This window comes from Chaetura pelagica, unplaced genomic scaffold, assembly GCF_000747805.2.
Source record: "Chaetura pelagica isolate M959 unplaced genomic scaffold, ChaPel_1.0 scaffold350, whole genome shotgun sequence".
Lineage (NCBI taxonomy): Eukaryota > Metazoa > Chordata > Aves > Apodiformes > Apodidae > Chaetura > Chaetura pelagica.
In genome coordinates, this window is record NW_009951818.1 from 336,536 (window position 1) to 363,145 (window position 26,610).

General features: G+C 48.5%; 1 protein-coding gene across 17 annotated transcripts in view; it reads left to right on the forward strand.

Moving 5' to 3' along the window:
- SLC8A1 (solute carrier family 8 (sodium/calcium exchanger), member 1) overlaps positions 1 to 26,130 on the forward strand; it is a 108,537-nt gene extending 82,407 nt beyond the window's left edge. The window contains exons 2-10 of one of the 17 annotated variants that reach the window (XM_010008319.1): positions 10,925 to 11,031; positions 13,667 to 13,687; positions 14,488 to 14,505; positions 14,615 to 14,629; positions 15,315 to 15,383; positions 16,218 to 16,348; positions 17,477 to 17,576; positions 22,988 to 23,263; positions 25,740 to 26,130. In XM_010008319.1, the coding sequence (XP_010006621.1) occupies positions 10,925 to 11,031; positions 13,667 to 13,687; positions 14,488 to 14,505; positions 14,615 to 14,629; positions 15,315 to 15,383; positions 16,218 to 16,348; positions 17,477 to 17,576; positions 22,988 to 23,263; positions 25,740 to 26,116 (1,114 nt within the window). In that variant the 3' untranslated portion in view covers positions 26,117 to 26,130. Of the gene's footprint in view, positions 1 to 10,924; positions 11,067 to 11,371; positions 11,528 to 12,337; positions 12,353 to 13,666; positions 13,696 to 14,487; positions 14,506 to 14,614; positions 14,630 to 14,864; positions 14,895 to 15,314; positions 15,384 to 16,217; positions 16,349 to 17,476; positions 17,581 to 21,708; positions 21,740 to 22,987; positions 23,264 to 25,739 lie in introns of all 17 variants that reach the window. The other 16 variants (XM_010008327.1, XM_010008356.1, XM_010008364.1 and 13 more) reach the window with 16 other exon arrangements.
- The last annotated feature ends 480 nt before the right edge of the window (positions 26,131 to 26,610 follow it).

Below are 26,610 nucleotides of genomic sequence, written 5' to 3' on the forward strand. Positions count from 1 at the left end.
AGCAGGTTGACTGCAACTTGTGTGCATGTGCATGTGCACGCACACACATTTTGCTAAGTTAGCACAGAAGCTGTTGGAAAACAGCAGGGCAGGCTGGTGGGAGCAGCACAGCACAAAATGGTTCAGTCACACCTACTTCCAGAGTCTTGAAGACAAGTCACTTACAACACTAGGCAAAGGATGATAAACATGGTGATGGTGAACTGCTTATTTCTGCACCACTCTGAGGAGACCTTGGTCATGCATTTGGGTCACCACTTCAAGAGTTCTGGGGGAGTCTTTTGAAAAGAGGGGACTGATGTTTGGGGGCAGCCAGCAAATAACAGGAGTCAGATGCATCCCTGACTGAGTATGGAATTAAATAGCAGCTGAATATTGCTCCTCAAAGGGAGCCTGTACATTCAATATTGATGTTTGCCTTTGAATTTCCGTGGTGTTGCCTCTGCTATTGCTGAGCATTCTCTCCTTTTCCCACATACAACAGCTACCTTCAGCATTACTGGCAGGGTGGCAGGACACTGTCAAGACCCCTTGTTCGGTGTCTTCCCAGACAAAAAGGGAAGATTTCCCTTGCCCTGAAACCCAGGCAAGCAGAATTTGAAATGTGCCTTCCCTGGGAGGAGGACTGATAAAAAGTCTTGCTGCCATGGCAGCACTGGAACAGCTGATCCACAGCAGACATTTATTTGGCTTACTTGAATCTGATTCCTGTTGCTGAAGCCATGCTATTAGACATGGACCTGTTATTTCACATGGTCCCCACTGTTTTGTTTAGTCAGCTTTAACTCAGCGAAGTTGCTAACTGGTTTACAGAACTGCAGAAACATCCTCTCTGCTGGCAGTGGCTCAGTGAAATTCATTTTGAGGAGTGCCAAAGCCATTTCAATAAGAGTGATGGCTCCTGTTTGAGGAGCATTGTCATGGCAACTATGCCAGGCACACACAAAGAAAAGCAACTCATATTGATTTGAAAGGTTAGAGCAATTATTGTTGTAAGGGGGGACCTGCCTGCAAAGAAAAGTCACGTGCATATTTGGGTGCATAGAGAAGCAAGAAGCACTTGCATGGTTTTCAGTCATCTTCCTAGGGGAAAATGTGTACAAGGACAATCAGGGATAGGGGTTTGACCCAGAGGTCTTCTCCCACCCAAACCCCCCCATGATTTTATTCCTCACTATGCTTGTTTTTCATTTCAAGTTTTCCAGTGGAGATTTCAAATCCAGCCTTGACACGTCTCTCGCCTACAACATGTGACCCCACTCCACCCAGCTCCCCAAAGGGAGTTCAAAAAACTGGAGCAAATCTATTTCTGTCCCCTTCATTACCCACCTTACCCATGTTAATGCTGCTCCCTGTGTTACCCACAGACCTGACTGGGCCACTAGGCACTAGGTGAAAACCCCAAAAAGGAAGAGTGTGGGGAAATGCCAGATTTTGGCTCTGAAGCCTGCAGGCTTAGAAATGGAATTTGTGGGGTTTTATACTGAGCAAGGATGTTGGGCTGGGTTGATCCCTGGGCAGTTTACCCTTTGCTTGCAGCAAGGGCTAAATTTTAGGGACGGATGGCAGGTTGTAGCTCACACACACAGGGTTGGACAAAGCCAAGGGAGAAGTGACTTCTACTCTGTCAGCTTTTCCAGATGCCTTAAGCAATTGCTGCTGATTCACACCAGATGTGTTTTCCCTCCTAGTGGTTGTCACTTGTATTGCACTGTTTGTGCTGTCCTTGGAGATCCAAATACTGATCTAGATGGAGTCCCTCCTGTTTGATCCCTCCATGATCCTGTCCCCAGCTGGTACTGTGGGAGCTTTCAGGACTGGATCACAATCACTAGACATGCATGGCAATGGGATTGGGGAAAAACTGCAAAGCACTGTTTTGTCCTGGTGTTACCACATCCAGATGTGTGGGAAGGGGGAGACCATGCTTTCAGCTGTCCTGGGACAGTGAAACATTTAAGGATGACCAAGGGCTCAGACCCTGTTTTGGGAAGATCAAAAGAGTACCATGCACCTTTGCCTAGATGACCCTTTGCAAAATGTAACATTGCTAGACAAATGAAGAAATGTGTTAGCAAAATTCATGATCAGATAAGTGAAAACATCAAGAATTTATCAGAAAAGCATTTCTGGTCTGACAAATCCTGCCCAATATGGTCTTCCTAAGAAGAGAGTCAAGAAGCATTCAGTCTAGCATGTGAAATCATCTTACCTGGCAATCGTTGCTCCTGGAAAGTGTTTTCTGAGGCACTGAGCATCAGCTGTGCCTGTCATCTCCCAGCTATTCCAGCAGCAACAGCTCTCAGTCCTCCTGTCTCTGCAAACCTCCTCCCACGTCTTGTATCTCCACAAGGCCAGGGAAGAGCAAGCTGGATCCTTTTTCCAGAACTTTCTTAGTAATGATGCTCTGGAGCAGTCCAGCAGTATGTATTTAAGCTGTATGTTGTGGAAACTCAATGCATCCTGAGACCAGAGGACCATTTGGTTTATGCAGACATGGAAATTACAAAACAGCCCTGTGGTCTTACAAATATTGATTCAGCAATCCTTGGAGAAAGAGTTTGAAAGCAACCAAGAAACTAAGAGCAGCCAGATTAATTTTGGGGGGAGGATAAATAGACTAATTCCCCCTCTCTTTGTTTGCAGAGCCCAGGCTAGTATGCTAAATCATAATTTTGGTGGGCATTGGACTGTGCAGCCCCCTGCCCAGCTGCTGGACCAGTAATCCAAGCTGCCATATCAGATCAGTTCACCTCCACACTTCCCAAAGCATGCATCAGGCTTAGCTTCAGGCATGTTTTCTTTTGGCATCCATGTTCTGCTTGCAGCACACTTCAGGCAAAATCTTCACTAAGTACAGACATTTCATGTCAGCACATCTTGGTTCTGCAAAAGACCCTGCATGGGTGACTCATGGGACGTCTTGCAAAGATGGGATCCCATTAGCAGGGACAGAAATTCTAATGAACCCCCTCGTCTGTCAAAGGCCACCGGGTAACAGCTAAAATCATGTGTGACACAAGGTTGTTCACATAATCTGGCCTGTTTCTGTGTATCTTCTGTCCCTCAGGAAGGTCCATCCCTGTGCTGTCTGATCACTCATTGCATTGACCTCTCCCCTGTCCCCTGCCAGGCACATGTGCCCTGCAGCTGGGACAAGAGCCTCCACCGCAGACCTGTGTCTCTCTGCGTGTAAGGCTGTCACCTTCTCACCATCAGATGCAGCTTTGTTGTCAACTGGTGGAAGAAAAGCCTGATCTGCTCCTTTTCCTTACCAGCAACAAGATGACTTCCCTCCTGGAGTAGCTGTCAGAAATTTGAGCAATGAAGCTGCCAAGCCCATAAAAGCAGTCCCTGGTGCTCAGGTCGGAAGAGTTGTGTGTTGCAGAGACAGACATGGGAGACTCTGGGTTTCTTTGGGTCTCTAAGCATGGACAAGGCCTCCAGCCCCTGCAGCCTCTGGGGAGGCTCACCAGGCAGACGAGGGCAGCCAGGAAGAGGGTGTGCAAAGCATAGTGGAAGTGGGTACAGGGGGAGAAAGAGACACCTCACTCTTGATGGTTGGCTCCAGCTGTGCTCTGGGATCTGGTTCAGGCTCCTCACTGTGGCCACGGCCAGTTTGTATGGCCCCTGGCCATGAGCTCTGGTGGTGCCCAGCCCTGATGATGATTTGTGGGCTTTCTCCCTCACAGCACCTGATCCCTTACAGCAGCCCAGCTGTCCCTCTGCATAGGCACTGCTGGGTGCCCAGCACTCACATGAGCTGTGCAAGGCAGGGAGTCTCCAAACCACCTCTCACAGCAAGCTGTTACTTCAACTAATTAAATCACTGACTGAAAAGCAGATATATGAGAAATCAATGTGACAGCTTTCTGTAGGAGTCTGTGAACGTGTGCTGGAGCGGGCAGCACCAATGAATGAGGCTTTGAAATGTCACCTTCCAGTGTGGATACCTCGTGGCTCTTCTCTTGCTGCCATCACTGATCCTCTGGGTGGAAAGGGCTTGCCTGTTGGGTCAGGACTGGCAGCACCAGGCTTAACCAACAGGACTCCACTCCCAACTGCCTACCCTGGATGTTGTAATTATGAATCTGCAGTTGAAAGTTCTCCAAGATATTAATGTATTTCTGGGTGATCAGTGGATGCCGAATGAGTGACAAGCTGCATAAGCACATTGTTCCCTTTATTGATTCAGAAATAAGTGTCTGCCAGTCCAGGCAGTGGCAACATGCCATTTTCTCATAGACAAGCTAGTTACTGACTGCTATAGCAATTGGTTGCTTGTGTGTGATAATTTTCCAGCCCCATTGAAGACACCCTCAGTGACGACATGCAGTACACAATCATATTTTCTTAGCTGCAAGATCTCTGGTCTAGGTGCAAAAGTCTCTGGAATGTCTCTGGTCCAACCTCTTCTCAGCAATTTGTGAGCTTCTGAACCTCATCAAGGATGGAGGTTGCTGACCTCATTCTCTCACAAAAAAAAAAAAAAAAAAAAAAAAAAAAAGATAGAAATGTTTTCACATCTTCAGACTGCGTGTTCCACTGTGGTGACCAAGGAACACTTTTCACTTAGTTTATACACTATATTAGTAGATTCATAGATGCAGCAAGGGAGGAGTTGCTGAAACAAAGTCCATGATGAACATGATGAGCTGCAGAACTGGACCATCTTGCCTTGAATCCTGTTTCTGACAGTAACAAATGCTGATGGCAGAATGTAAGAATGAGACATTTTTGTAGCCTCTTCTGCTGCACCCCCTCTAGTGTCTAACAGATACAAAACCTCACATTCTTCTATAAAACACTCTTTGGACCTTGAGCCTTTAAATAAAGAGCAAAATTTTAGTAGTAATAATCTGAGTGCCCTGAGGAACTAAAGCTAAATTGAGGAACAAAGTCTTTAAGACAGCAGGGGAAAAGCCACTAAAATATTTTAAAATGGAACATTACAAACACTGAAAACAAGCAGACTAAAGAAATGGGACAGCGAGACACAGGGGAGCAAGTGGAAGGAGGCAGAGTCAACTGCATCCAACTACATATAAAGTTTGCTTGACATAAAACATTTCCACTCCTAGGCTTAAATAAGGTGTGGTGGCACCATTTCAACAAAAAAAAAAAAAAAAAAAAAAAAAAAAAAAAAAGACTAAAAAGGCATGACTACAGTTCTGAAAGAGCTAAGAGATGTATTGTGCAGCAATAAAAAAGTACGAAATGAGTGCTGGAATTGACATAGGTCTGCTCCTAGATATGTGGCCCTGTCGAGAAAACCCTTTGGAGGATGTCCCCTGTCCCCCAACATGTCCTGTCTGGATCTCTCTGGAGCTGATGCCCTGGATGCAGCAAACTCCCTTGGTCCTCGCAGTGCTGGTTGCTAGTCTGAGCCATGGGAGGGGTTTCTGCCATTTCATTTAACTAAGCAGTACAGGGCAGATTGGGAATGGCAGGATTTTTGCAATTACATTGAGGATTTCCGCTGGTGCACTGTGACTGTGCAGACATTCAGGTTGGAAATGAATGCAAAAGTCCATGTAGGTTGTCACCAGTCATTCATGGTGCCATCTGATCCTCTGAGACAGACAAGGCTAGTGGAGATAGGAGAGCTGGAAGTCCCAGCTCCTTACTCCTGTGCCCAGTGCTGCACCCATCTTCTCACGTGGCCTTGGACAAAAAAATACTTGTAGAGAAGCATTGCCCTGTTGGTCTGTGTTCTGCTCCTGTCACCCTGTGCTAGCCTGTGCTAGCTCATTACATATGTACCTGTCCCTGCACATGCATGAGGTTGCTTACATGGTGTCTTCTCCAGCTGGTGTTTTTCTCTAAGCATTCGCTGTCTTCTTGGCCTGTCTTTGCCCATGTACAAAGCCAGTTTGCTTGCCCATTGACTGGGGACATTCAGCCCTGTCCTGCTAGTGCCATGTCCCTGCTGGGGTCAATTGCAGGCAGGCATGTGGCTACTCTCTCTTGCCCTTTACAGAGGTGTGCCCAGAAAATGCAGGTGGGTTGGCATGCTTGTGCCAAGTACATGTCACCTCCCAAGAGCAGTTATTTGCTGTTCATGACACTGAGCTGACATTAGCAGCCACATTGTTCTCCCTGGTACATTGGATACCACAAATGCCACACCAAAACTTACCCAAGTTCAAACGGAAACAGGAGAAATCTGCAGGGTATAGATAAATACATAGGAACCTGCTCTGGCTAGGAAACCCCTGAGACAGAAATACCTGGGGGCTAGGAGATCATCAGCTGGAAATACTGTCTATATGTCTCCATCCTGCTCTTTCATCCTCCTACTCCAAAGTGCTCTTGGCAGCTGTCAGAAGAAGAGGCTGTGCTGGATGGCCTTGGGTCCAAATGGGTATAGCAGTTCTTCCTTTCATGTGCCATTCTCAGAGCACCACCAGCCAAGAGGGCTTTTCCATGGACTATTGTAACTAAGAACTGTGTTGGAATGCTCTGTTAAAAGACCTTTACTGTTCCATTTAAATAGGACGGTTTGAAACAAATGCTAAATTCTGAATAAGAGTGTTGGGCTTGGAGTGAGGGCAGAGATATTTGTATGCCATCTTCATGAAGACACTATCCTTCTCTTGTTGCTGCTGGGCATTAGCAAGAAAAGAGCTGGAGTTGCATTTCTTCAAGATTTGTTAGACTTTGATTTCTGGAACATGGAAATTAGATGGAACTCATTCCCTCAGCAATTGCCTTGGCTACATATTCAAGGAAGAGCAATTTTTGGTACAGAAAAGCAGACAGTTTGATGCACTATGGATGCCCTCAGCTTTCATGCCGGAGCAGGGCTTTTTAGCTCAAGCAAAATTAACACCAATGGAAGGAAAGCTCCAGCAGCAGTGGTTTTCTGCAGACTTCCCCCATAGTGTCACTGGGACTCCCTGCAGCAGCCAGGGGGGAAGGCAGATGTGCCAGGGCTGGTGGTTTAGGCCAATGCACAACCTGCCTTGGCAGAGGGACCTCCACCCCCACACACCCAAATCTATTGGAGAGATGCTCCAGAAATTGCTTTTCTGCCAGCAGTGTGACTGAGGGACAAGTCAGGAAAATAACATTCCAGCTTTTTCAGTGGCTGTGGTGTTGTATATTCATTGGAGCTCAAGTGTTTGGCTTAAATATACATGTCCTGGAGATGTTAGATTATGGCAGAAACACTATTTATTGTTCCCAAATCAAAGCTTATTCTAGACCTCTCTGAGGTTTTCAGGGACAGCTTGGAAACATCATCTAGACTGACCCTGGACTCATATGAGGTGAAGAAAACGTGTGATGGTTTAGAGGCTGCTTTAATCTTCTTTTTTAATCTTCTGTTTTTTCCCTCTGTCTCGTGGGTTTTGGATTCCTGGTTTCTGGCCCTGCAGTGACTCAGCAGTGGGGGTTTCAGGGTGCTGTATGGTGTCCCTTGTTTTCCTGCTTACAGAAGCACTATCACATCTGGTGCTGAAAGAGCCCCTGAGCCACAGGGGAGAGAGATTTTAAATGCAAATTTCAGCCCGTACTTGCACTGTCAGGACTTTGGGTGTTGGCATACTTCATCCCACTGTGTCCAGCTAGGGAAACCAAGGGCAGACACCTCAGCTGCTGTGCTCAGCACTGCAGCCCACATCTCCTCCTGAGCCTTAACAAGCTGCCCTGGCTCTGCCTCATTTGCATCGTGTTTTGGAATGCAAGAAAATCAGCCTCACGTAGCAACACGTACCTCTGAAGAAGGGGACTGCAGGCAGCAGGCTTGCAAAACTGGGCACTGAATGCAGCATGAGCACAGGACTACCTGAGCTCATGGGGAACATGGGCTACCATCCACAGCCTGCACGGGCAGCCCAAGCCAGGTCAGTACTACTTGCATCACCACAGCCCACACTATCCAGCAAATCTCTGCCTGGGAGAGGAGTCAGAATCAGAGACCATGTCAGAGGGTCCAGTAAAAGCAGGGTGTTGCCAGGGCATGTCCCATAATACTGCAGAAAGCAGTCCTTACTCCAACACAGAATAAATGTTGCAGTTGCCTGACGCTCCTCCTTGCCCACTGGTCAGACCCTGTGCAGGACCTGGTGGAAGGGCTTGGCAGCAGGCAAAAGGCAGTGCCATGGAGATCAGGCAGGCTCTAAGAATAGCCTCTACTATTCTCCTCACATACTTGCTGTTTCTCAAACAGATGTGATCTCGAACACCATTAAGAGGAAATCCTTTTCTCTGGGTTTGCAGTCTCATACCAGGAACAAAGTTGCCTCAGCAATTCTTGCTGATTGGAGATTCATTTAGAGAGCAGACTTCCTGTTTGTTCCCACTGCCCTTTTCCCCAACAAATTTGTACAGCAGGAGCAGCAGCAGGGCACTTGTCTACCCAACACAGAGCACTTGCTCTCACTCTGGAAAAATCACTTGGAAAACTGCATAATGATGGCACATTAAGCCCCAAGGCCACATTACTCAAGGAAGTCCTATTGGTGTCGGGTCTAAGTATCAGGAACAGCTTTTTTTAATTGGCACACAGGTTATTGTTTATGAGACAGAATTATTTTGTGGGACTTTGAGGAATGCCACACATTACAAACCAGAGCATTCCCATAGGAAGTTTATGTCGTGATACCTCTGCTCCCCTAAGGATTAATGAAGACAGACTTTTAAATTAATTAAAGGCTTTTTTTTTCATAGGACCAGGGAGCAGTGTACATTTTAATGGGAGTTATCAAGAAAAGTATTGATTTTGTTAATAATGGTTTTGTAATTGTGCCATTCTTTTAATTCTGTCAGGTCCTCTTTGATAGTTTGGCTGAGAGCATTTTTGCATCCTTCATTAGTTTTTTAACACACAATAATTTTGTGTTGATGGTTGGACTCAGTGATCTTAAAGGTCCTTTCCAACCATGATGATTCTGTGATTCTGTAATTTCCTCTAACTCATCATTCCAAAGCAACATCAGCTGCATGCTTGGTAACCATTTTTCTTGTGCACAAACTATTGCAACAATAATTATAAGCAGAACTAATTATTACAGAGATTCATTATACAATTACACTGAGCCCATGCTGCGTTGTTAAACTTTTCATAGCCATCACTTGCTCTTGAGTAAATGGTTCCATTATAAGCATGAAGGGCAAGTTTAATACACTTCTGACTCATAGCAAATAGCACAAGAAATCATCCTAGCTGTTCCTCCAACTGCTTAGTGGTGTTTGCTCTGAATGAGAAGAAAATTGTTGACTCTGCTCCCAAATACTTTTTAGCTTAACAGAGGGGCTCTTGGTGGCAGTACAGACATGCAAGGAGGGAAGAAAGGCAGAAATTACAACAGCATGGCCTGAATTTCACTTCCCCAGACCATGGCTTTCTTCCATGCTTATGGGTTTTCAGTGCTGGGACTTGGTCATATATTAGAGCAGCCTTGGACCCGCTCCTATTTGTGGTGGCTGCCCATGGAAAGTGCAGGGGAGCAGGGGATGGGACAACAGGCTGTTCTTTGAAGGACAGGACAGACAGACTTGGGCAAGAGAAGAGCAACTGGGAAGCTTGTTAAAGCAAGAGCATTCACAAAAGGGTAGTGCCATCAAGCATGGGGGTAAAGCAAGCCGAGCCAGGAGATTGGCAGCAAGCACAGGGCTTCAAACAGTCACTTCATTGCCTTTTTATTCCTTGTTGTTATTGCCTTCTTATTTCTTGTCTGAGACAGTCAGAGCCAGGAGGAGGTCTGGTCCCAGCAGCAATGACAGTGGGCAGGGAATATCCATGTGGGAGCAGAGACTGCTGGATTTCTGCCCCCTATCTTTTCTTTGCAAGGGCTTTGCACTGTAAGAAAGACCATAGCAGTCCCCCAGCCATGCACTAGCCCCTTGTACTCCAGGGCTTTGGTCACCTTATGGCAAGCAGCTTTCAGCTGGGTGTTTCTGGGTTACTTACATGAGTCACTGAAAAGAGCTGGAAAACTTCTTCTCTATTTTTTCCCCCAGAAAAGCAATTAATTCACTCAATTTTCACTCTGTTGGGTACCTCGAGGAGCAAATCTCTCTGCTGGTGGCCATAGCCTCCTGTGAGGCTTTCACCCTTCACACCCTTTGTGGCTGTGCTCTGAGCAGGGGCTCTACCTTCAGACCTACGCTGCTGATGACACGGGGGTAAATTCAGAAACCCCAACCCATGTGAGAAGGGAGATTTGCTGCACAGGTATTGAACAGGAGAGAACTAAACCTTTGGGTTTGGGGAAGGATATGCTGATTGCAAAGAAAAGCAAAAAGTTGAATCTCGCTGTCCATGAAGCTTTCCTTCACCCTGTCCAGAAAGTCTTTAGACCTCCATAGAGAAAGTCCCAACCCCAGCATCCCTTCTTGAGCTGTGTAAATTGGAGCCTCCAATGCCCAAACTGAGCAGCTGATCATGATGTTGTGCACGAATCTGCTGTGCCTGGCGAGACAGAGAGTTGCCCATGCACAGGGACTGGTTTAGGCAGTGCATTGTGTTCCCAGGGGCTTAATTTGCGCTGGTTCCCAGTGCGTGTGCCCCCTGCAGCCTGTGCAGTGTGTGAGAGATGTCAAGGGGTTTTTCTGCACCCTGGATTTTTGGAAAAGGATGTGCCTCATTGCCCCTCTCAAGGCACCTCTGGGGGAGGCTCGTCCAGGCTGTGTCATATCCAGCCATGGCCTCTGGACATGCTGGAGATGATGGCACCTTGTGGGCTCCTGGCACTCTGACTCTGTGTCTGTGCTCATCCTGAGGCAAGCTCAGCCCATCTGCTCCTGCCTTTTGCTTTCTGCTGTGCTGCCCCTCCATCCCGTGCTACCAAACCCCCTGTTTTCTGTTCACAGCCCCCTTCTCCTGCAATTTCCACCCTTCTCCTCCTCCTCTCCTTGTGTTCCCTCTTCCCTTTTCCCCCCTTACTCTTGAATCTCTATTTCTTCTTTTCTGTTCCAGCAAAACGATATCAATCAAGGTGATAGATGATGAGGAATATGAGAAAAACAAGACCTTCTACCTAGAGATCGGGGAGCCCCGGCTGGTGGAGATGAGTGAGAAGAAAGGTGGGGGACGTGCTCCAGGGCTGAGCCCCACCTGTGTGTCCCTGTGTAGCTCACTCATGCCTGGTACCTGCAACACCAAGCTCACATCCTCAGCACCTATGGAGAAGGGCAGGAGCAAGGACACTTTTCACCCTGAAACCAGCCTTTCCCCAGCCCACCAAGATCTGACCCTGGCTGGGCAGTGGGGCTGCTCCTGCCCTTCCCTATAGGTCCCAGGGAGGATGTGCAGCTGCTTCCCCCCACCCAAACATCTCCGTCACCGTGGCACCCAGGTGGATGTGAACTGCATGTGTGTGTGTGATGCAAATCATGTGTTTGCCTTTGTCTTGTGTTCCCACAGGAAATTCATTACCCTTAGAGTACTTGACCGTGAGGAGTATGAGAAAGAGTGCAGTTTCTTCCTTGTGCTTGGGGACCCAGTGTGGCTACGACGAGGAGTGAAAGGTGTGAGAGTAAAACCAGACCAGCTCTCGAGACGCTGTCGTCCGCTTTCTCTGTGTCTCCCTACTCTCACACTCCTTTCTCCTCGCACTTTGGCTCCCAGCCGTTTTGCCCTCCCTCCTCTGAAGCTTGGCCACTGCACCTTTTTGCTCTGTTTTCTTTCCTCTTTCGTTTTGGGAGGACTCCATCTTGCTCACAAGGGCCCCCGGGAGCAAGACGGGCTCCCAGGCGGGCCCCAGAGCACCCAGGCAGGGGAAGATGAGCATCACCAGCCTCCAGAGACATTTGGAGAATGCTGCCCTGCCACATCACACTCACACCTTCATTTAATCAAGCAGAAAACTCAGTCTTGAGAAGTAGAAAGGCAACGCTGCATCATTTTTATGGGAAGATAAAATAGCCTTTGCTTGAAATAAAATGCATGGCCAGAGCAGTAATTTTACCCTTTTTATACTGGCACTAGGATCTGAAAATAGCTGAGAATCATGGCAGAAACAGGTAATACCATAAGATGCAATCAGTCTAGGAGAAATCCAGTTATACTCAAAGTTCCATGGCTCTGAACTGGATAATAGCTTCTCATCAGAATAATAAAAACAATTTCCTCTTTCATCACATTTCTAAACCGACTACAAACCTTCCCAAAAAGACAGAGTTCACTTATTTTTCCAAGCAATTTTTTCTGCTAGGAAATTAAGTGAAAATTAATGACAACGCTATTGGTAGCTGAACAAGAAGCAGTTTTAAAGTTACTTATGATAATTAGTTGCCTGACAACAGACCCTTATTGAAGTCTTTGCAAAAAAATGGCAGCAACATTTGGTCTCTCTGCCTTGGAGCTGCTTTCTAATTTCTGGGGCATAAGCTCTCCTTTTGGCACGCATGAGGTTGTAATCTAATATTTGTTTCAGGACAGAGAGGGCCCCCAGCAGCCCCCATGCTGAGTGGGGACATGCTGCTGTATTTCAGGCTAAAAACACATCCAGCAACAATGCCACAATCCCCCTCTGGTGCACATGCCATCTAGGTCAGCTGCATCATCCCTTCCATCAGATTTCCTGCTGGTTTATGAGACCAGCTGGCAGAAGCAGGGCTTAAAAATCAGACACACTGACACGGTCCAGGCTCTACAGGTGGGATTTGTATCATTAAATGGTGCTGGTGGCATCTGTGGAACACAGCCAGTGTTGCCTTGATAAAGTGACACAAGGACAACTCAACTCGGCAGCTCCAGCTTTGCCCAGCTTCACAGAGACCAGTGTGGGCTCAGCCTTGCAAATCTGGCAAAAGCAAACACACTTTGCGGGCCCCAGGAGGCTGAGACTCGTGGTACCAACTCAAGAGATCCCAGATGAAATTTTTAATTAAAAAATAAAGAAAGTTCCTCATCTTCCGGGTCACAAACATAGCTCAGGAAACCTGAGGGAAGTTCCGCGTTGCAAAGTCCATAGCAAGTCAAGGCAAGGAAGGCAAGTCAAGGTTTTAAAGGATGCTATCACCCATGCAATTTTTTTTATTCCATTTTTGTGCTTTGTTTTGTACAAGAGGCAGCAAGGTGGAGCAAGCTGTGTGCTTGGCACCCTGGAGACCAGAGCATCTCTGAAATGTCACCCTTGGAGCCCATAGTTGTGGTTGGTTCTGTGCCTCAGAGGCCAGAGACCCACTGGTACAAGTGGGAGAGGCTTTTTCTTTTGTTTTGGAGACATAAAATGTTGAGTGACAAGATCCTTGAGCCAAGCCTTCCCACAAATTTTTCTTCTCTCACTGTATATGCCAGAAGTGCAGCTTCCCAATGGGGCTGTTGCTCCCCATTAGGCAGCTGGAGGAGGTCAAAACCAGTAGCCACTGCACATGGGATGTCTTGTAACCTCCCCTGGGGCAAAGCTGCCTCAGAGACCAATGGAAGATATTGCACATATAATTCAAAGGGGGAAAATGAATTTTTGGAGTGTGCCTTTTAATCCCATATCCACCCTGTGTTTGCAATAGCTTTATTTTAAATCAACAAGCCCATGAAACATTTGTGTTCCTTTATTTTTAGTGCCTTTCTCCCAACACTAATGGCATCCTGAAGATTTACAGATCTGAATTCTCTGCTCTGGAATCTGGAGTCTTTTCTGTGGATATTCCTTTTGATTTCATTATTTATTTACTTTTCTTCTTCTGTGTTTGTCTCTGTCTGTCTCCTTCACAGCCCTGTTGTTGAATGAGCTTGGTAAGCGCGCATTCGTTTTTCTTTTCCATTTTTCCAGTTTGCATATTTTCGGAAGACAATTTATTTTGTTTGACATTTTGCTTCACTCACCACATTCTCTTTTAGGGTGGTCAGCACTATTTAAGTAAACTCAGGTATCTAATGCCACATCTTTCCTTGGAGTGGAGCCCCAAAGTCACTAACATTAATGAGTGGTAACCCACTGGGGTTAGGAGCATTTTTTTCAGAGTGGGGTTGTTCCAGCCACAGTAAATCTGCTGACATCCCAAGTTAGAAACCTGTGCTGTGTAAATTAACCCATTGCCTCTTACACTGGCACAGCAGAAACGGGATTGCCTGGCAACTTACGGATGCTTGTGGCTGGATAGGGAAGTTGGCCAAACTTTTTTGAAGAGACAGTGCAAACTCTGTCTCTAGTCTTGTGGAGATTTAATGCCTACCCAGCCTCTGGTTTTCCTTGCTGGCCACCCCTAGGATAGGGTGGCCAGGGAGGGAAGCAAAGCTGCCCTCATTAGGCTGGAAACTGGTTTTACCCACTCCACAGCATATGTTAGATACTGGGGGTGGTAGATTGCAAATGTGGGTTCAAAAGCCTGTGTTCAGGTTTCCCCACACTATCCCTGGGGTGCATGTTGGGGAGCAGCCCCCCACATCCACAGTCCCTGGCTGCAGGGCAGGGAAGGACCACCACATCCCTGCAGGCTGCCAGGTGTTCATGTTACTGTGCCAACACTAATCCTCTCTCTCTTTCTCTCTCTCTCTCTCTCTCTCTCTCTCTCTCATTTTTTGGTTTCATCTAGGTGGCTTCACCATCACAGGTATGGATTTCTGCTCTCTCCCTGCCTCCCTCTTCCCTCCTCTTAATGGCCATATTCTCACCCTGCTCTTTCCTCTTGATTTCCTCTTTGCTTTTGTTCTGTCCTGGAGGAAAATTCTGGAAGGGTAAGAAGGCTCCATGCCATGGCCCCGCTGCCCTGGCCGGTTATGCTAACAGTGTGTCCTCTCACAGAGTGCTCTGCCTGCTACACACACCTAACCCCCACCTCTGGGAGGGTGACCAGTCACCCCTGAAGCAACAGGCAGCCCCCTGACACCTCTTGGAGCAGGGAGGGCTTCTCCACTCACTCCAGCCTTCCCCTCCTCGCTGCCTGCACAGGGCTCTGCAGAGCACAGGGAGTCTGTCCTCACTCCCCAGGCAGCAGCCAGGGTGCCCAAGCACTGTGGGAGGTGTGGGACCCCACGGCTCCTTCAAGCACACAGCCCCTGCCCTGCCCATCAGCAAGACCTGACAGCAGGGCTTGCTCATCCATCATTACCCAGCCAAGTATCCATCATCAGGCCGAGCACTGCAGGGGGAGAAGGTGCCAGGTCCCACACATTGCAGAGCTGCCTCTGAGTAGCCCTGGAAACAATAGTTCAGAATAACAAGGCTCTGGCTGTGAGGCTGGTCCCTTTGACTAGCAGGAGGAGAAGGGCTTCCCAGCAGCATTGTGCAGACAAGGGGCAGCTGCCAAGAGAGCAACACTAACCCCATGTGAAGTAGGAGTAGAGTTTACTAACAGCACGGTGGTGGTTTGCACAGGGAATACAGTCCCTCCTGCTGATCTTCTGCTGATCACTTTGATAGGCAAACCTGTCTTCAGGAAGGTCCAGGCTAGAGATCATCCTCTTCCTTGCACTGTGATCACCATCCAAGGTACCCAGAACATGATGCTATGGTGGTCTAGCACAGGCTGACCTGGGTGTTTGTCTACTGCCAGTTTAACTCCTGTCTGCAGTGAATCCATCCCTTTTTAGCCCTGATGTTCTTCTGTTCATCCCTGCAGTGGACGGGGAGGTAGCTCAGTGGGGATCTGCACAGGGACAGTGACAAAAGTCATGCTGCCTGGGGTTCCTGTGCCCCAAAGTTGCACAGACACCCATGGAGGTGCAGACCTGCTCCGTAGCTGTTGTAGACTCTCCACAGCCTCCTGTCTCAGGGTTTGGGGCCAGGCCATGCCCCGTGGATGGCTCCTTGCACCTATATGGCACAGCACTGTTTCCTCCAGCCCCATCATCTCATCTGGCTGCCTGTCCCCTCCCCAAGGTAAAGCCCCGATCAGAAGGAGCCAGAGCCAAGATTTCATACCCCTCTCAGCCATGGGGCTGCTGGTCCTCTCTCAGGTTGTGATAGGCTGAAGGAAATATCCTGACCATGCCCTGGTGCAGACCAGGAGAGCTGCAAAATGGAGCAGCCTTAGTGATGATCTGTCTCCTCCCAGCATCCCTGAGGGAGAAGTAGCAAGTACCAGGCAGTAAGTGATTCGCCAGCCCTGAGGGTGAACTGAACTGAGGTTGGACAAGTTACAGGACTCTTGCTAGCCTTTCCCAGCAAAACTACCTCTCTATTGCTCCATGACCTTCTCCTCCTCAGCTGCTCTGTCCCTCACGCTTCTGTTCAGAGGTTTCCTGACCTCCCCCTCTGGCAGGAAGGCAGCTCCAGAGAGTGAGCGGCTGGGCCTGGCTCACCAACGGGCTCTTTGCTTTGCAGAGGAGAATGAGGAGAAGCAGCCACTGACCAGCAAGGAGGAGGAAGAGCGCCGAATCGCAGAGATGGGGCGCCCGGTTCTGGGGGAGCACACCAAGCTCGAAGTCATCATTGAGGAATCCTATGAGTTCAAGGTGCTGTTCACGTGCCCTGTCCCTATTCTTCTTCCCCTCCAGCTGGGGACCCTCCTTTTGGGTTTGCACACCACTGGCAAGCACATATTAATGGCATCACTGCAAAGGAAGGCAGGTCCTGGCATCACAAGGTCTCTGAGTAGGACCAAGGGACACTTTGAAAGATGGCTGACCCAAGGCATGATGAAAGGGTGAGGGTCAATCCAGTGAGATGGTGGTGGGTTAAAATACACCCTGCATCCTCACTCTGTCCACAGCCCACAGCCATGGTCCTTGGGGGATGATCCCAGACTTGCTGTCCCACTTGCAGACTATGGTTAGTGTTATACAAGCACATCAATCTGATGAGCCTAAGAGCTGACTGGGCTCCAGAATTAAGCAGGTTGCTTAAAAATACAACCTCATTCCTACATTGATGTGCTACACTCAGGTTCTACTTACAGGAGGCCTTGAGTGAGCTCCAAGCCTGGGACTCCCATGTGCAAAGGGCCAATACCCTCAATACAAGTAATGTTTGTAAAGCTAAGCTTCTGTGAATGCTTGTACTAGACCAAGAGCTGAAAACTGGCCATGTCATTATCTTGGCCATTTTTTGGTAGTATAAAAAATAACAGACCACCCTTGCCATGTCGCAGTGGTAGCTGCCTCCTCCCCACATGGTTTTGCTGCCTGCAGTCAGTGTGTGTCTGAGGCTGCCTGCCCAGGAGCACCTCCCAGCCACAGCTCCTACAGCACCTTCCCTGCTGGTGCTGAGCTCCAGTTCCTAAGAAGCACAAAAAGGCAGAGCCCAGCTTGGCAAATAGGTCTTGAGCAAGTCCCAGTTAGTGCTCTGAAACAACCCAGTAATATTTCTTCCCTAGGCATTGGGAACAACGGGAGCTGTGGCACCTCAGCACTATTTGCTTGTTAAGCCTGCACTGAGGTGGTTCAAACTCCCATTACGAGCAAGTTTAAAAGGGTATTTCAGAGTGAGGGGAATTGCAAGTACTTATATTTGCTTTTGTGGCTGGGGCTCTTGACCTGATCTTAAAAGCTACTGAGCTTTTTCCATAAGCCCATGGCTGTAAGTGCTAGTGCTGCATCTCCAGCCCGATAGAGTCTAATTCTCTCCTGTGTCTCCATCCACAGAACACGGTGGACAAGCTCATTAAGAAGACAAACCTGGCCCTGGTGGTTGGCACAAACAGCTGGAGGGAGCAGTTTATTGAGGCTATTACTGTCAGTGCTGGTGAGTTTGGACCACAGCTCCAGGTGAAATAGGATCAGCCTTGCTTGTGCCTCTGCTTGGCTGTATCAGTAATCCAGACTGTAATGGAGCAGCAGGAGGTAAAACAGGTGGTGGAGTTAATGAGAGTGCCTGCATAAAGAAGACAGCTGATTAAACCCTTTCATGAGATCACCTGGTTGGAAATGTAGGAAACCTCCTGCATTAAGTGTGTCTGTAGCACCCAGCAGAGAAACACCTTGAATGTTACCAGATGGCAGAGAGAGGAAAAATCATTGCAGTGAGAGAGATTTGGGAGGGGAACACAGTCTTTAAATCCAGAGCAGCGTAAACAATGCTGGTGCAAAGCAGCAGTGCTCCCCATCCCTGGTGCTCCCTGTAACACTGTGGTGAGCACAGTGTGGTAGCAAGGGTGCAAAGCCCTGAAGACTGCCACTGAATCTCCCTTCTCTGTGGGCCAAAATTTGCCCTTGACCCCCTGATTTCAGAAACTTCTGCTGCTTCATCAGCTGTGGCTGGAGATTATGGCTCAGCAGGATATATTAGCATTCCCATAGCTGCAGGAGATGGAAGAAAGGTGGTCTCCTCCAGATGTGTTTTAGCAGCTGGAAACAAAGTTTCAGCCTCGCAGCCAAGCCTGGGCTGCATGTCCACACACATCTAAATCAACCAGCTTAAATTAAATCACTGGGGAATGCAATTTGAGCTCATCTGGCTAACTGTGCATTGAAATGTATGGGAGAACACTCAGACTCCCTACCTGCAACTCTGTTGTACAGGGTAACCTCTGCCCAGCACAAAGTAATTAAAAGTGATGGCTGTACCTTTTACCCTCCATCTCTGAAAATGAGGCCAGGATATTGTGCAGCAGCTCTTTCCTCAAAATGTGATCCCTCCTCTTGTAGCACAGCTATTCTTAGAGAATCCAGCCAAGAGCCTCCCGTTATTTCAGATACAGGATAAGCATATTATGCAAGACAATCCTTTCTGCAGGTTTTGTAGCTAATACAGCTAAAGTAATCTATCCTAGAATTAATTATTTCATTGCATCCCATATTAAAGCAAACATAATCACTGGTACTTGGATCCCATCTCTGTGACCCATGTAAAGACTGCAGTTATGTGAAAGCCCTGTTGCCACCAGGTCTTGAATATACAGTCACCATCAGTACTAGCAGGATAATTAACAAGTATTTCATAAATAAGACATTTTTTTGGTGGACAGGAGCTGTCCCTGGCAGCTGGGGAACAGTAGTTTGTCTCTGAGGTCTGGACCTACTTTTTTTTTTTGCCAGGATTTGGCTCCTCAGGCTTTGAGCCAAGCAGGTTAAAATGCCTTCAACACTGGAGTTTGGGCTTGAGTTTTCCCTGCAGCCCATCAAGAAGTGCAGCTGAAAGTCACACACTCCTTCTTCATAACATAACATCCCAGCTGAGAAAAGAAACATTAAAACCCCATTTCCCACCCAGTGAGCTGCTGGTGGCAATATTGGCAGGGAGGCTGAGCACCAGAACAGGAGGAGGGTCAGGTCTGTGGAAAGGCAGTGCAAGTGCAGGCAAGACTGTGCCCCCAGTGCCATCCTGTGCTGTCCACGGGGCTGAGCTGGAGCCTGTCACCAGAGCTGCCTTCAGCATGCACCAAACAGCCCATAAAGTCTCTTCAACAGCAAAAACATCCTGGGGTTTGTGATCCTCTTCCTGAATGCAAGCCTGGGTCACCATCCAAACTCACTCTGCATTTTGTCACCTTCCCAGGATCTGGCCAACTCTTTGAAAGACAAACACTATTGCTGCTTAACAAAATGTTGTATAAACCTGAAGGGATGTTGTGACAGTGGCACTCATGTTCATATTTCAGTCTGTTTTATCATCTCTGTAAAGCTTTAGAACCATGAGAGTCCTGCTGCCATGCAGCTTGGGAGGGGATTAAAATACCTGCTGCAAAATGACCATGTGAGCACAGCTCAGCGTATCCTGCCAGTAACATCCTTTGTGCAACAAGCAAAAAGAGCTTGGCTTCCCAGGCTGAAAAACTGTTCCTTATCTCCACGACAATGCACAGGAACAGGGTATTTATATCTGCCATAATAATAACACTGTGCCACAGATTAACTACTGTTTCTGCCATAGGCAATTTGAAGCTTTAAAGCCAAGCAACAGATAATTTTCTGTCAAGTTATTGTAGAGATATCAAGTCTTACTGCCTCTACCTTATATGTTGGTCTTGATCTGCAAAGGTGCTTTGAAGACAATGCTTGCAAAGTTGCACCCAAACAGGACGCAGAGTAGGACTTTTCCCTGCTTTGTCATGGCTTTATTTAGCCAAATATTTTAAAAGTATTTTTAAAAATATTTAAAACCTCCAAAGACTATGTCCATCAGCCAGGGGTATGTGTCCCAGAGCTACACACACCACCCTCCTGGAGGAGCTGTTTCTCCTGATGGTGTTTGTGGCTGTTGCTCCTAGTTTTATCAGTTGTCAGTGCAGAGTGGAGCTTCACTCCATACTCTTTGTACATGCCCCCCAAGTCACTCTAGGCTCTTATTTGGTCCCCTCCAACCTTCTCTCCTGATTCGCCAAGTCAGCTCCTTCCACTTCTCCCCATAGGCAGGATCTTTAAGGCTCCAGTCGTCTTGGTGGCCCCACAGAATCCCTTCCAGCTTCACCTCAGCCCTCATGTGGGATGCTATTCCCTGTGCACAGAAGATACCTGCATTTGAGGTTTCCTCCTGCCTTGCTCTCGTTGGCTTCATCACTACTGTCTCTGAAACTGCACCTCTGCTGAGTTGCAAGCAGAGCGCAAGGTTTACAAGAGCAGGTTGATTCCCCTGTGGGTTATCACATATCTTGAGGGTGATCACAGTCTGGATGATCCACGGGCCTTTTTCTTGCTGTGTGCTTTATGTGCTCTTTGTGGGACCACGAATGGAAATAACCAAGAGGTGAAACCTTAGTGCACAGGGTTTGGTCTCCACTTTCCCAGGAAGGATGCCATGTTTTGATCCTCCCACTGGCTTTTCATCACCACTTTTGTGGTGAGGCAGAAAGCAATTACTGTTGTGAGGAGCAGCAGAGCAAGCAGTCCACCAGCAGCTTCCCCCAGGAACTCTGTTGTCATGGCACAGAGCCACCATTTGAACATGGGGTTAATCGATACCCGTGTGTTTGTACACAGCAAACAGCAACACCATTTGATTCTCCATGTGGGAGGCTTTATGCATTTTGTTATTCAATCAAACATCCCCATTGTGAAGGAAGACGTGAAAGGAGTAATGTTCACCCTGGCCAGCAGTAAGGTAGATAAAGCACCATGTCATTCAAAAGCTTATGCCAGCCTGATCAGTACTGTGGCTGCTGGGAGAAGCAGCTTTTCCCAGGCACAGAGCCACCATCCCCTTAAACCCAGTGTCTGGTGAGGTGGGACTTTTTTCCCTCACCCACTTCAGTGGAGCAGAGCAGTGGCTCAGGTTTCACTAGGTGCTCTTGCCTGGTCTGGGACTTGAACCCTTTTTTCTGCCATCCCAAGATGTCCTCCCAAGAAGGACAGCCAGGCTCACTCAAGCTGTCTGATGGAGATGGACTGCACAAGGAGTTTCTGCCAACAGCCATGGAGGGACAGGTGGTGGTCCACATCCTTGGAGGTGAAAATATTAATCAAAGACAATGACAGATCATCAACCCAAGTGCAAGGGATGTCTTTAACATAACTCACAGCTGCCTGGCAATCCACAACATCCCTAACTTAGAAGCCCATCCCTGTTCCTGGAGGTCAGAAGGAAGGCTCCCACTGATTTCATTGGGAAAGTGTCACTTCCCCTTCATGTCCAGGGGTGCTCTGAGTGGGGGCTAGAGGAGTTTTTGACTGTGCCACAATTCTGGCCTGTGTACTGGGCCAGGCTGGGAGGGCTCCAGGTTCACCATGCAGCCTACCCAGAGGACAGGCTGGCCAGCAGGCTCACAAGGTACCACATCAGAGCTGCTCAGAGGAGGTCACCAGCCCCAGGGTACAAACTGGCAGGGACAGCCCTGCACAATGGGGGCTCCTTGGAGGCTGGATGCCAAACAGCTTTGGAGGGAAAGGTAAGGTGCTGACTAATGGAGCAGGGAAGGGAGAAACTAAGACCTGGGGGAGAGGGTCAAGGAGCAAGAGGAGGGGGCCAGAACAGTCTGACATGTGCTGAGATCTTAACCTGTGACCTGCAGAAGACTTTCTGGGCACAAGCCAGCCTGCATGTCCAGGGGGCATAGCTGTGGATACATAACTCCCCAAGAGCCTGTGGGGGTGCGCAGCAGCTGGCACTTGGGGTCTGAGAGCCCCCAATACATCAGACAGGATGAGCACAAGGACTCACATCCCCAAAGCCCCATCTGTGCTGAAGGTCTTGCAGATGCTGCAGGGAATGCAGCCATGAGCAGTCGCGCGCTGAATGGGGCCAAGCACTCAGCACAGCACCAGGGTAGCCAGGGTCTAACCCACATCATGTACCCGGTGAGTAGAGATGGGGCCAGAACTGCTGACAGACTCACACTGGCAAAATGATCCCTGCAAGGCATTAACAACAGGCTGGTAAGAAATGAAGCACTGACCTGGATCAGGGACAGAAAATAAAGAGAAGAAGGAAAGTGCATTTTTTCTGTGACAAATGATACCTCATAGCTGGCTCATGGCCTTGGGTACTTGACAGCTGCCTGTAAGGGGTGCATTTTCATGGGCAGTGGGTGCCCCCTGACCTTGGGCAGACCCAACCAAAAGGAACAAACAGCCAGAGCTCACAGGGAGGCACATGAAGGGAAATGCAACAGGGAAGGGCAGTCAGCACTGATGGACCTGGGAGGTTTTAGAGCAGGTATTCTTCATGGCTGGATCCCGGTTTGCAGAAAAGGTCAAGTGCCAGAGTTAGCAGCTCAGAAGGCACCAAAACCAGCCATCTTTCCAGATAAGTGGAAGCAACCACAGGCACTTGTGAAAAGCAGCTCAAAAAGAACCTCCTTAGGAGATTGTCTGTGAAGGCACATCTTTCTCTTGGTGGATTTGCTCACCCTAATCACCTCCAGCCAGCCTGAGGTCAGTTATTTTCCACATGTTCTGCAGAAAGGGTTCCTGAGCAAGGGCCAAGTCCCAGAAAGCATCTGGGGGTTAAACCCAGGCAGAAGTGCTTGCCCGTTCTGCAGTACACCTTCATTTTCAAGACTAGTGCTTTGGGAAGGTCTCTGTGCTGTGGGGAGGGACCAGGAAAGGCTATTGAGAACCTCTAATGATTGACCAAAAATAAGCTATTTGGAAGTCAGGACCTTCTAGGGTCCAAATCATGAGAGATGGCATTGGGGTTGGGGTGCTACATTATGCACAGGAGCTTTGCCCAGACTTCCCCAGGATGGGCAAGTCTAACCAGGCACTTGTGGTTCTTACCAGGGGAAGATGATGATGACGATGAATGTGGGGAGGAGAAGCTGCCCTCCTGCTTCGACTATGTGATGCACTTTCTGACTGTCTTCTGGAAGGTCCTTTTTGCCTTCGTGCCTCCAACAGACTACTGGAATGGCTGGGCTTGCTTTGTCGTCTCCATCCTCATGATTGGTCTCCTGACAGCTTTCATTGGTGACCTGGCATCCCACTTTGGCTGCACCATTGGCTTGAAGGACTCGGTCACCGCCGTCGTGTTTGTCGCACTGGGGACATCGGTGCCAGGTAAGGACAACAGCAGGGCTTGTTGTGAATGTCCATCTCTGCCCAGTCTGGGTTTGGTCTTGGCCTGGGAAAGCAGGGCACCGTGAAGTCCTTGGTTCTGCTCTGCACGACACCCAAGAAGAGAGTTGAGGTGTATGTGGAACTTGTTTTTTCAGTCTCAAATGGGTCAGGAGGGTCAAACCAGGATGCGGATTCAGTCCCCTGGAAATCATTGCAAGAATCCACCACTTGTAAGGACTGTGAAGTTTCTATTTCTGTGGGCAGCCTCCATGGCAACCATTTTCAGAGTAGGAATTGGTCTTTGAATAAAATGTTGCCTGTGGGCAGTCCTGCGTTTTCTTACTGAGCATCTGCTCCTTTAGTCTTGCCTCCCAAGTGAGTTACATGCTAGTCTGTACTCAGGGTGCTCTGCCCAACACAGACAAACTTTGTATGAGACCAGGTTCAGCTTTGGTTCCGATGGATCAAGGTGATGTTGCTGAGGTGGGGGAACTGCTCAAAATGTGACTTGTGAAGCCCCTAGGAGACCTTGGCCCCACAGGTGTTTGAAGTATGATCAAGTGGTCACCCATCCTCAGAAGACAGCAAAGACCAAAGACTGACCAGGGAGAGAAAAAACCTACAAGCTTCCGTCCCTATGTGTCACTTTGTCCTCCCAATGTACACTTACTTGCTGCAACCCAGCTGCCTTTTCTGCTGGCTCAGCAAAGGGCCCTTCCCACAGATGAACCAATGCACTGGCGAGGATGATCCCAGTGACACGGTTCCTCTGGGAAGTCCCATGTCAGCTTCTGTCAGAGGGCCTGTGCTTTTCACTCACCTTTTCTGGGCTGTGCTGGCCAGACATGGCCTGGTCCCCAGATAAGAGACTAACCCAACTCAAGCACCCCTGCATGTCAGTCATATCTTGCCTTGCCACCCCTAGACTTCTAGCGATTAGAACTTGTGTGTTGAAATTGTCCTAATGCTATCAGAGCCCAAACAGGAAGCAGTAGAACCAAAAGGGAGAAGAGCTTTAGGCAAGAAACAGAAAAAAAAGAGCATTTTTTAGACCTCTGGCACTTTTCGGCATGAGTTTGTAGGACTGTCTCACACCCTTGACAGTTAAAATCCTCCCTCCTGCTTTTGTCAACAAAAGGTGGCATTTAAGAAGTTCTTTTTAGGATACATTTGACTACTGTTGTTTGAAGAAGCAGATGCTCCCAGACTGTATCATGTTAGCTGGGTGCTATCTGGGCTCTTCCATACCAGGAAGGTGCAGGGTGCTTTACAGGAAGCAGGGACCAGACAAACATGCAGTGCAATCAAGACTGACAGGGATTTTCCATGCATTAAAAGCACCACTCTTTTTTGCAGAAATTTGTTTTGCTTTGTTTGCAGAAATGCTCGTGTTTGTTTCCGCACTCTGGCTGGCACTGGCAGGATGGCCCAGATGTGCCACATCCCTCCTCCTGCAGTGGCAGCTGTAGCACCACAAAGTCATCAGCACTGTCCCAGACCCCATTACTGCACTGTGACCAGGGCTGAGAACAAGGGAAAATGTCTTTCCTTCCCTCAGCATTTCCATGGAAGCACTTTTTTTAAAGCAGCCTTTTGATTTCTCTGCTGGAAATCGCCCCCTTTTGCTGTGCTTGTAGGTGCCCAGCCCCTCCTGTTACACAAAACTGGGTCTTCACGCCAGGCTGAGCTTCACCACCTCACCTGGGAGACCTGCTGGGAAGGAGTATAAAGGAAACCCTGTAGAATTAAAAACCATAAAATCTGACCTCACCATTTTCTTTTCCTGAGCCAGACCCTGCTGCCAGACCCTGATCACCCAGGGTGATCTCAGAGTGCAGACGTGTTAAGGATTCCTCTTTTCATCAATAGCTGACAGTGCTCACCTGAACAAAACCCAGATGCTAACCCTTCCCTCCTGCTCATCTTCCCTGCAGATCCAGAGTGGGTTTGGATGCAATATCAGCATTTCTCTATGGCAAAGAACAGTGTCATGCTGGTCTACTCAACACAAGATCTGTCATATAAAAGGCCAGCTGAGTTTTACCACAGATCTTTTGTCACTGGTATTAAAGCTGGCACTGTGGCTCCCACAAAGCTTTTATAACCTTTTCAGTCCCTTTGCAAGTGAACAAATTAGTGAATGTGGGAGAAGGGGTTAACACAGTGCAGTACTGGAACATGTTGTCTCTTGCTTGAAGCACTGTAGGGCATCTGGGGTGATACTGGAGGAAGCCCCACATTTCTGGACACTGAGATTTCCCTCCTGGGCACTTCTGGACTCTGATTGTCACCTTCCTTGGCTCTGGCCACAAATGTCCTTCCTCAAGAGTGTTCATTGTCAGGGCTGTACACTGTTCCCTTACCCACTAGCTTCACTCCCCAAGTGATGCTGTCGATGTTTCTCCCCAGGCTGCCTGCTGCTGTCCCTCCTTACCTGGCTGTTCCCTAAAGGCTTCTCTCTGCCTCCCCTTTGCAGACACCTTTGCCAGCAAAGTCGCAGCGACGCAGGACCAGTACGCAGATGCCTCCATCGGGAACGTCACTGGGAGCAACGCCGTGAACGTTTTCCTGGGCATCGGAGTGGCCTGGTCCATTGCAGCCATCTACCATGCGGCACATGGACAAGCTTTCCAAGTCTCACCTGGCACCCTGGCCTTCTCTGTCACCCTCTTCACCATTTTTGCTTTTATCAGTGTGGGTGTGCTGCTCTACCGGCGGAGACCCGAGATCGGAGGTGAGCTGGGCGGGCCGCGGACTTCCAAGCTGCTCACATCCTCACTCTTTATCCTCCTCTGGCTCTTGTACATATTCTTCTCATCTCTGGAAGCCTACTGCCACATAAAGGGCTTCTAAAGGGACAATCAGAGATAGTAAATATATATATATATCTATATGTATCTATATAGAGTGATATATAGGTATAGATATAGATATACTGCTGTGTATAATGAAGAGAGAAAGAATAAAAGAGATTTGCCGTGTTCACGCACCTGCTGACGGAAAGCAGCTTTGGAGCATCCTTTGAACTAGGCAGGACCCCAAAGCCAGCAGGACCCCTCCCCGGGCAGTGGCCCCAGCCAGGAGCCCAGCGGCAGGGCCCTCTCTGCAACTCTACCAACAAGAGCAGCTGAGAGCCACTGAGCCCTTTCCCATCGCTCTCTCCTACCCGCCAGTCCCCCAGCAGGATGGATGTGAAGGCAACCGGGGTGCGCCGGTGCGGGGAAGGCCAGAGTAGCTGGTGAGAAGCAGAGCAGTGGGCGAGGGAAGGAGAGGAAAGCAAAGGGTCCTGATACACAACCACCATCTGCCTGCCTTTGCCACTTGGGAATGTCCCCTCTGGCCCTGCT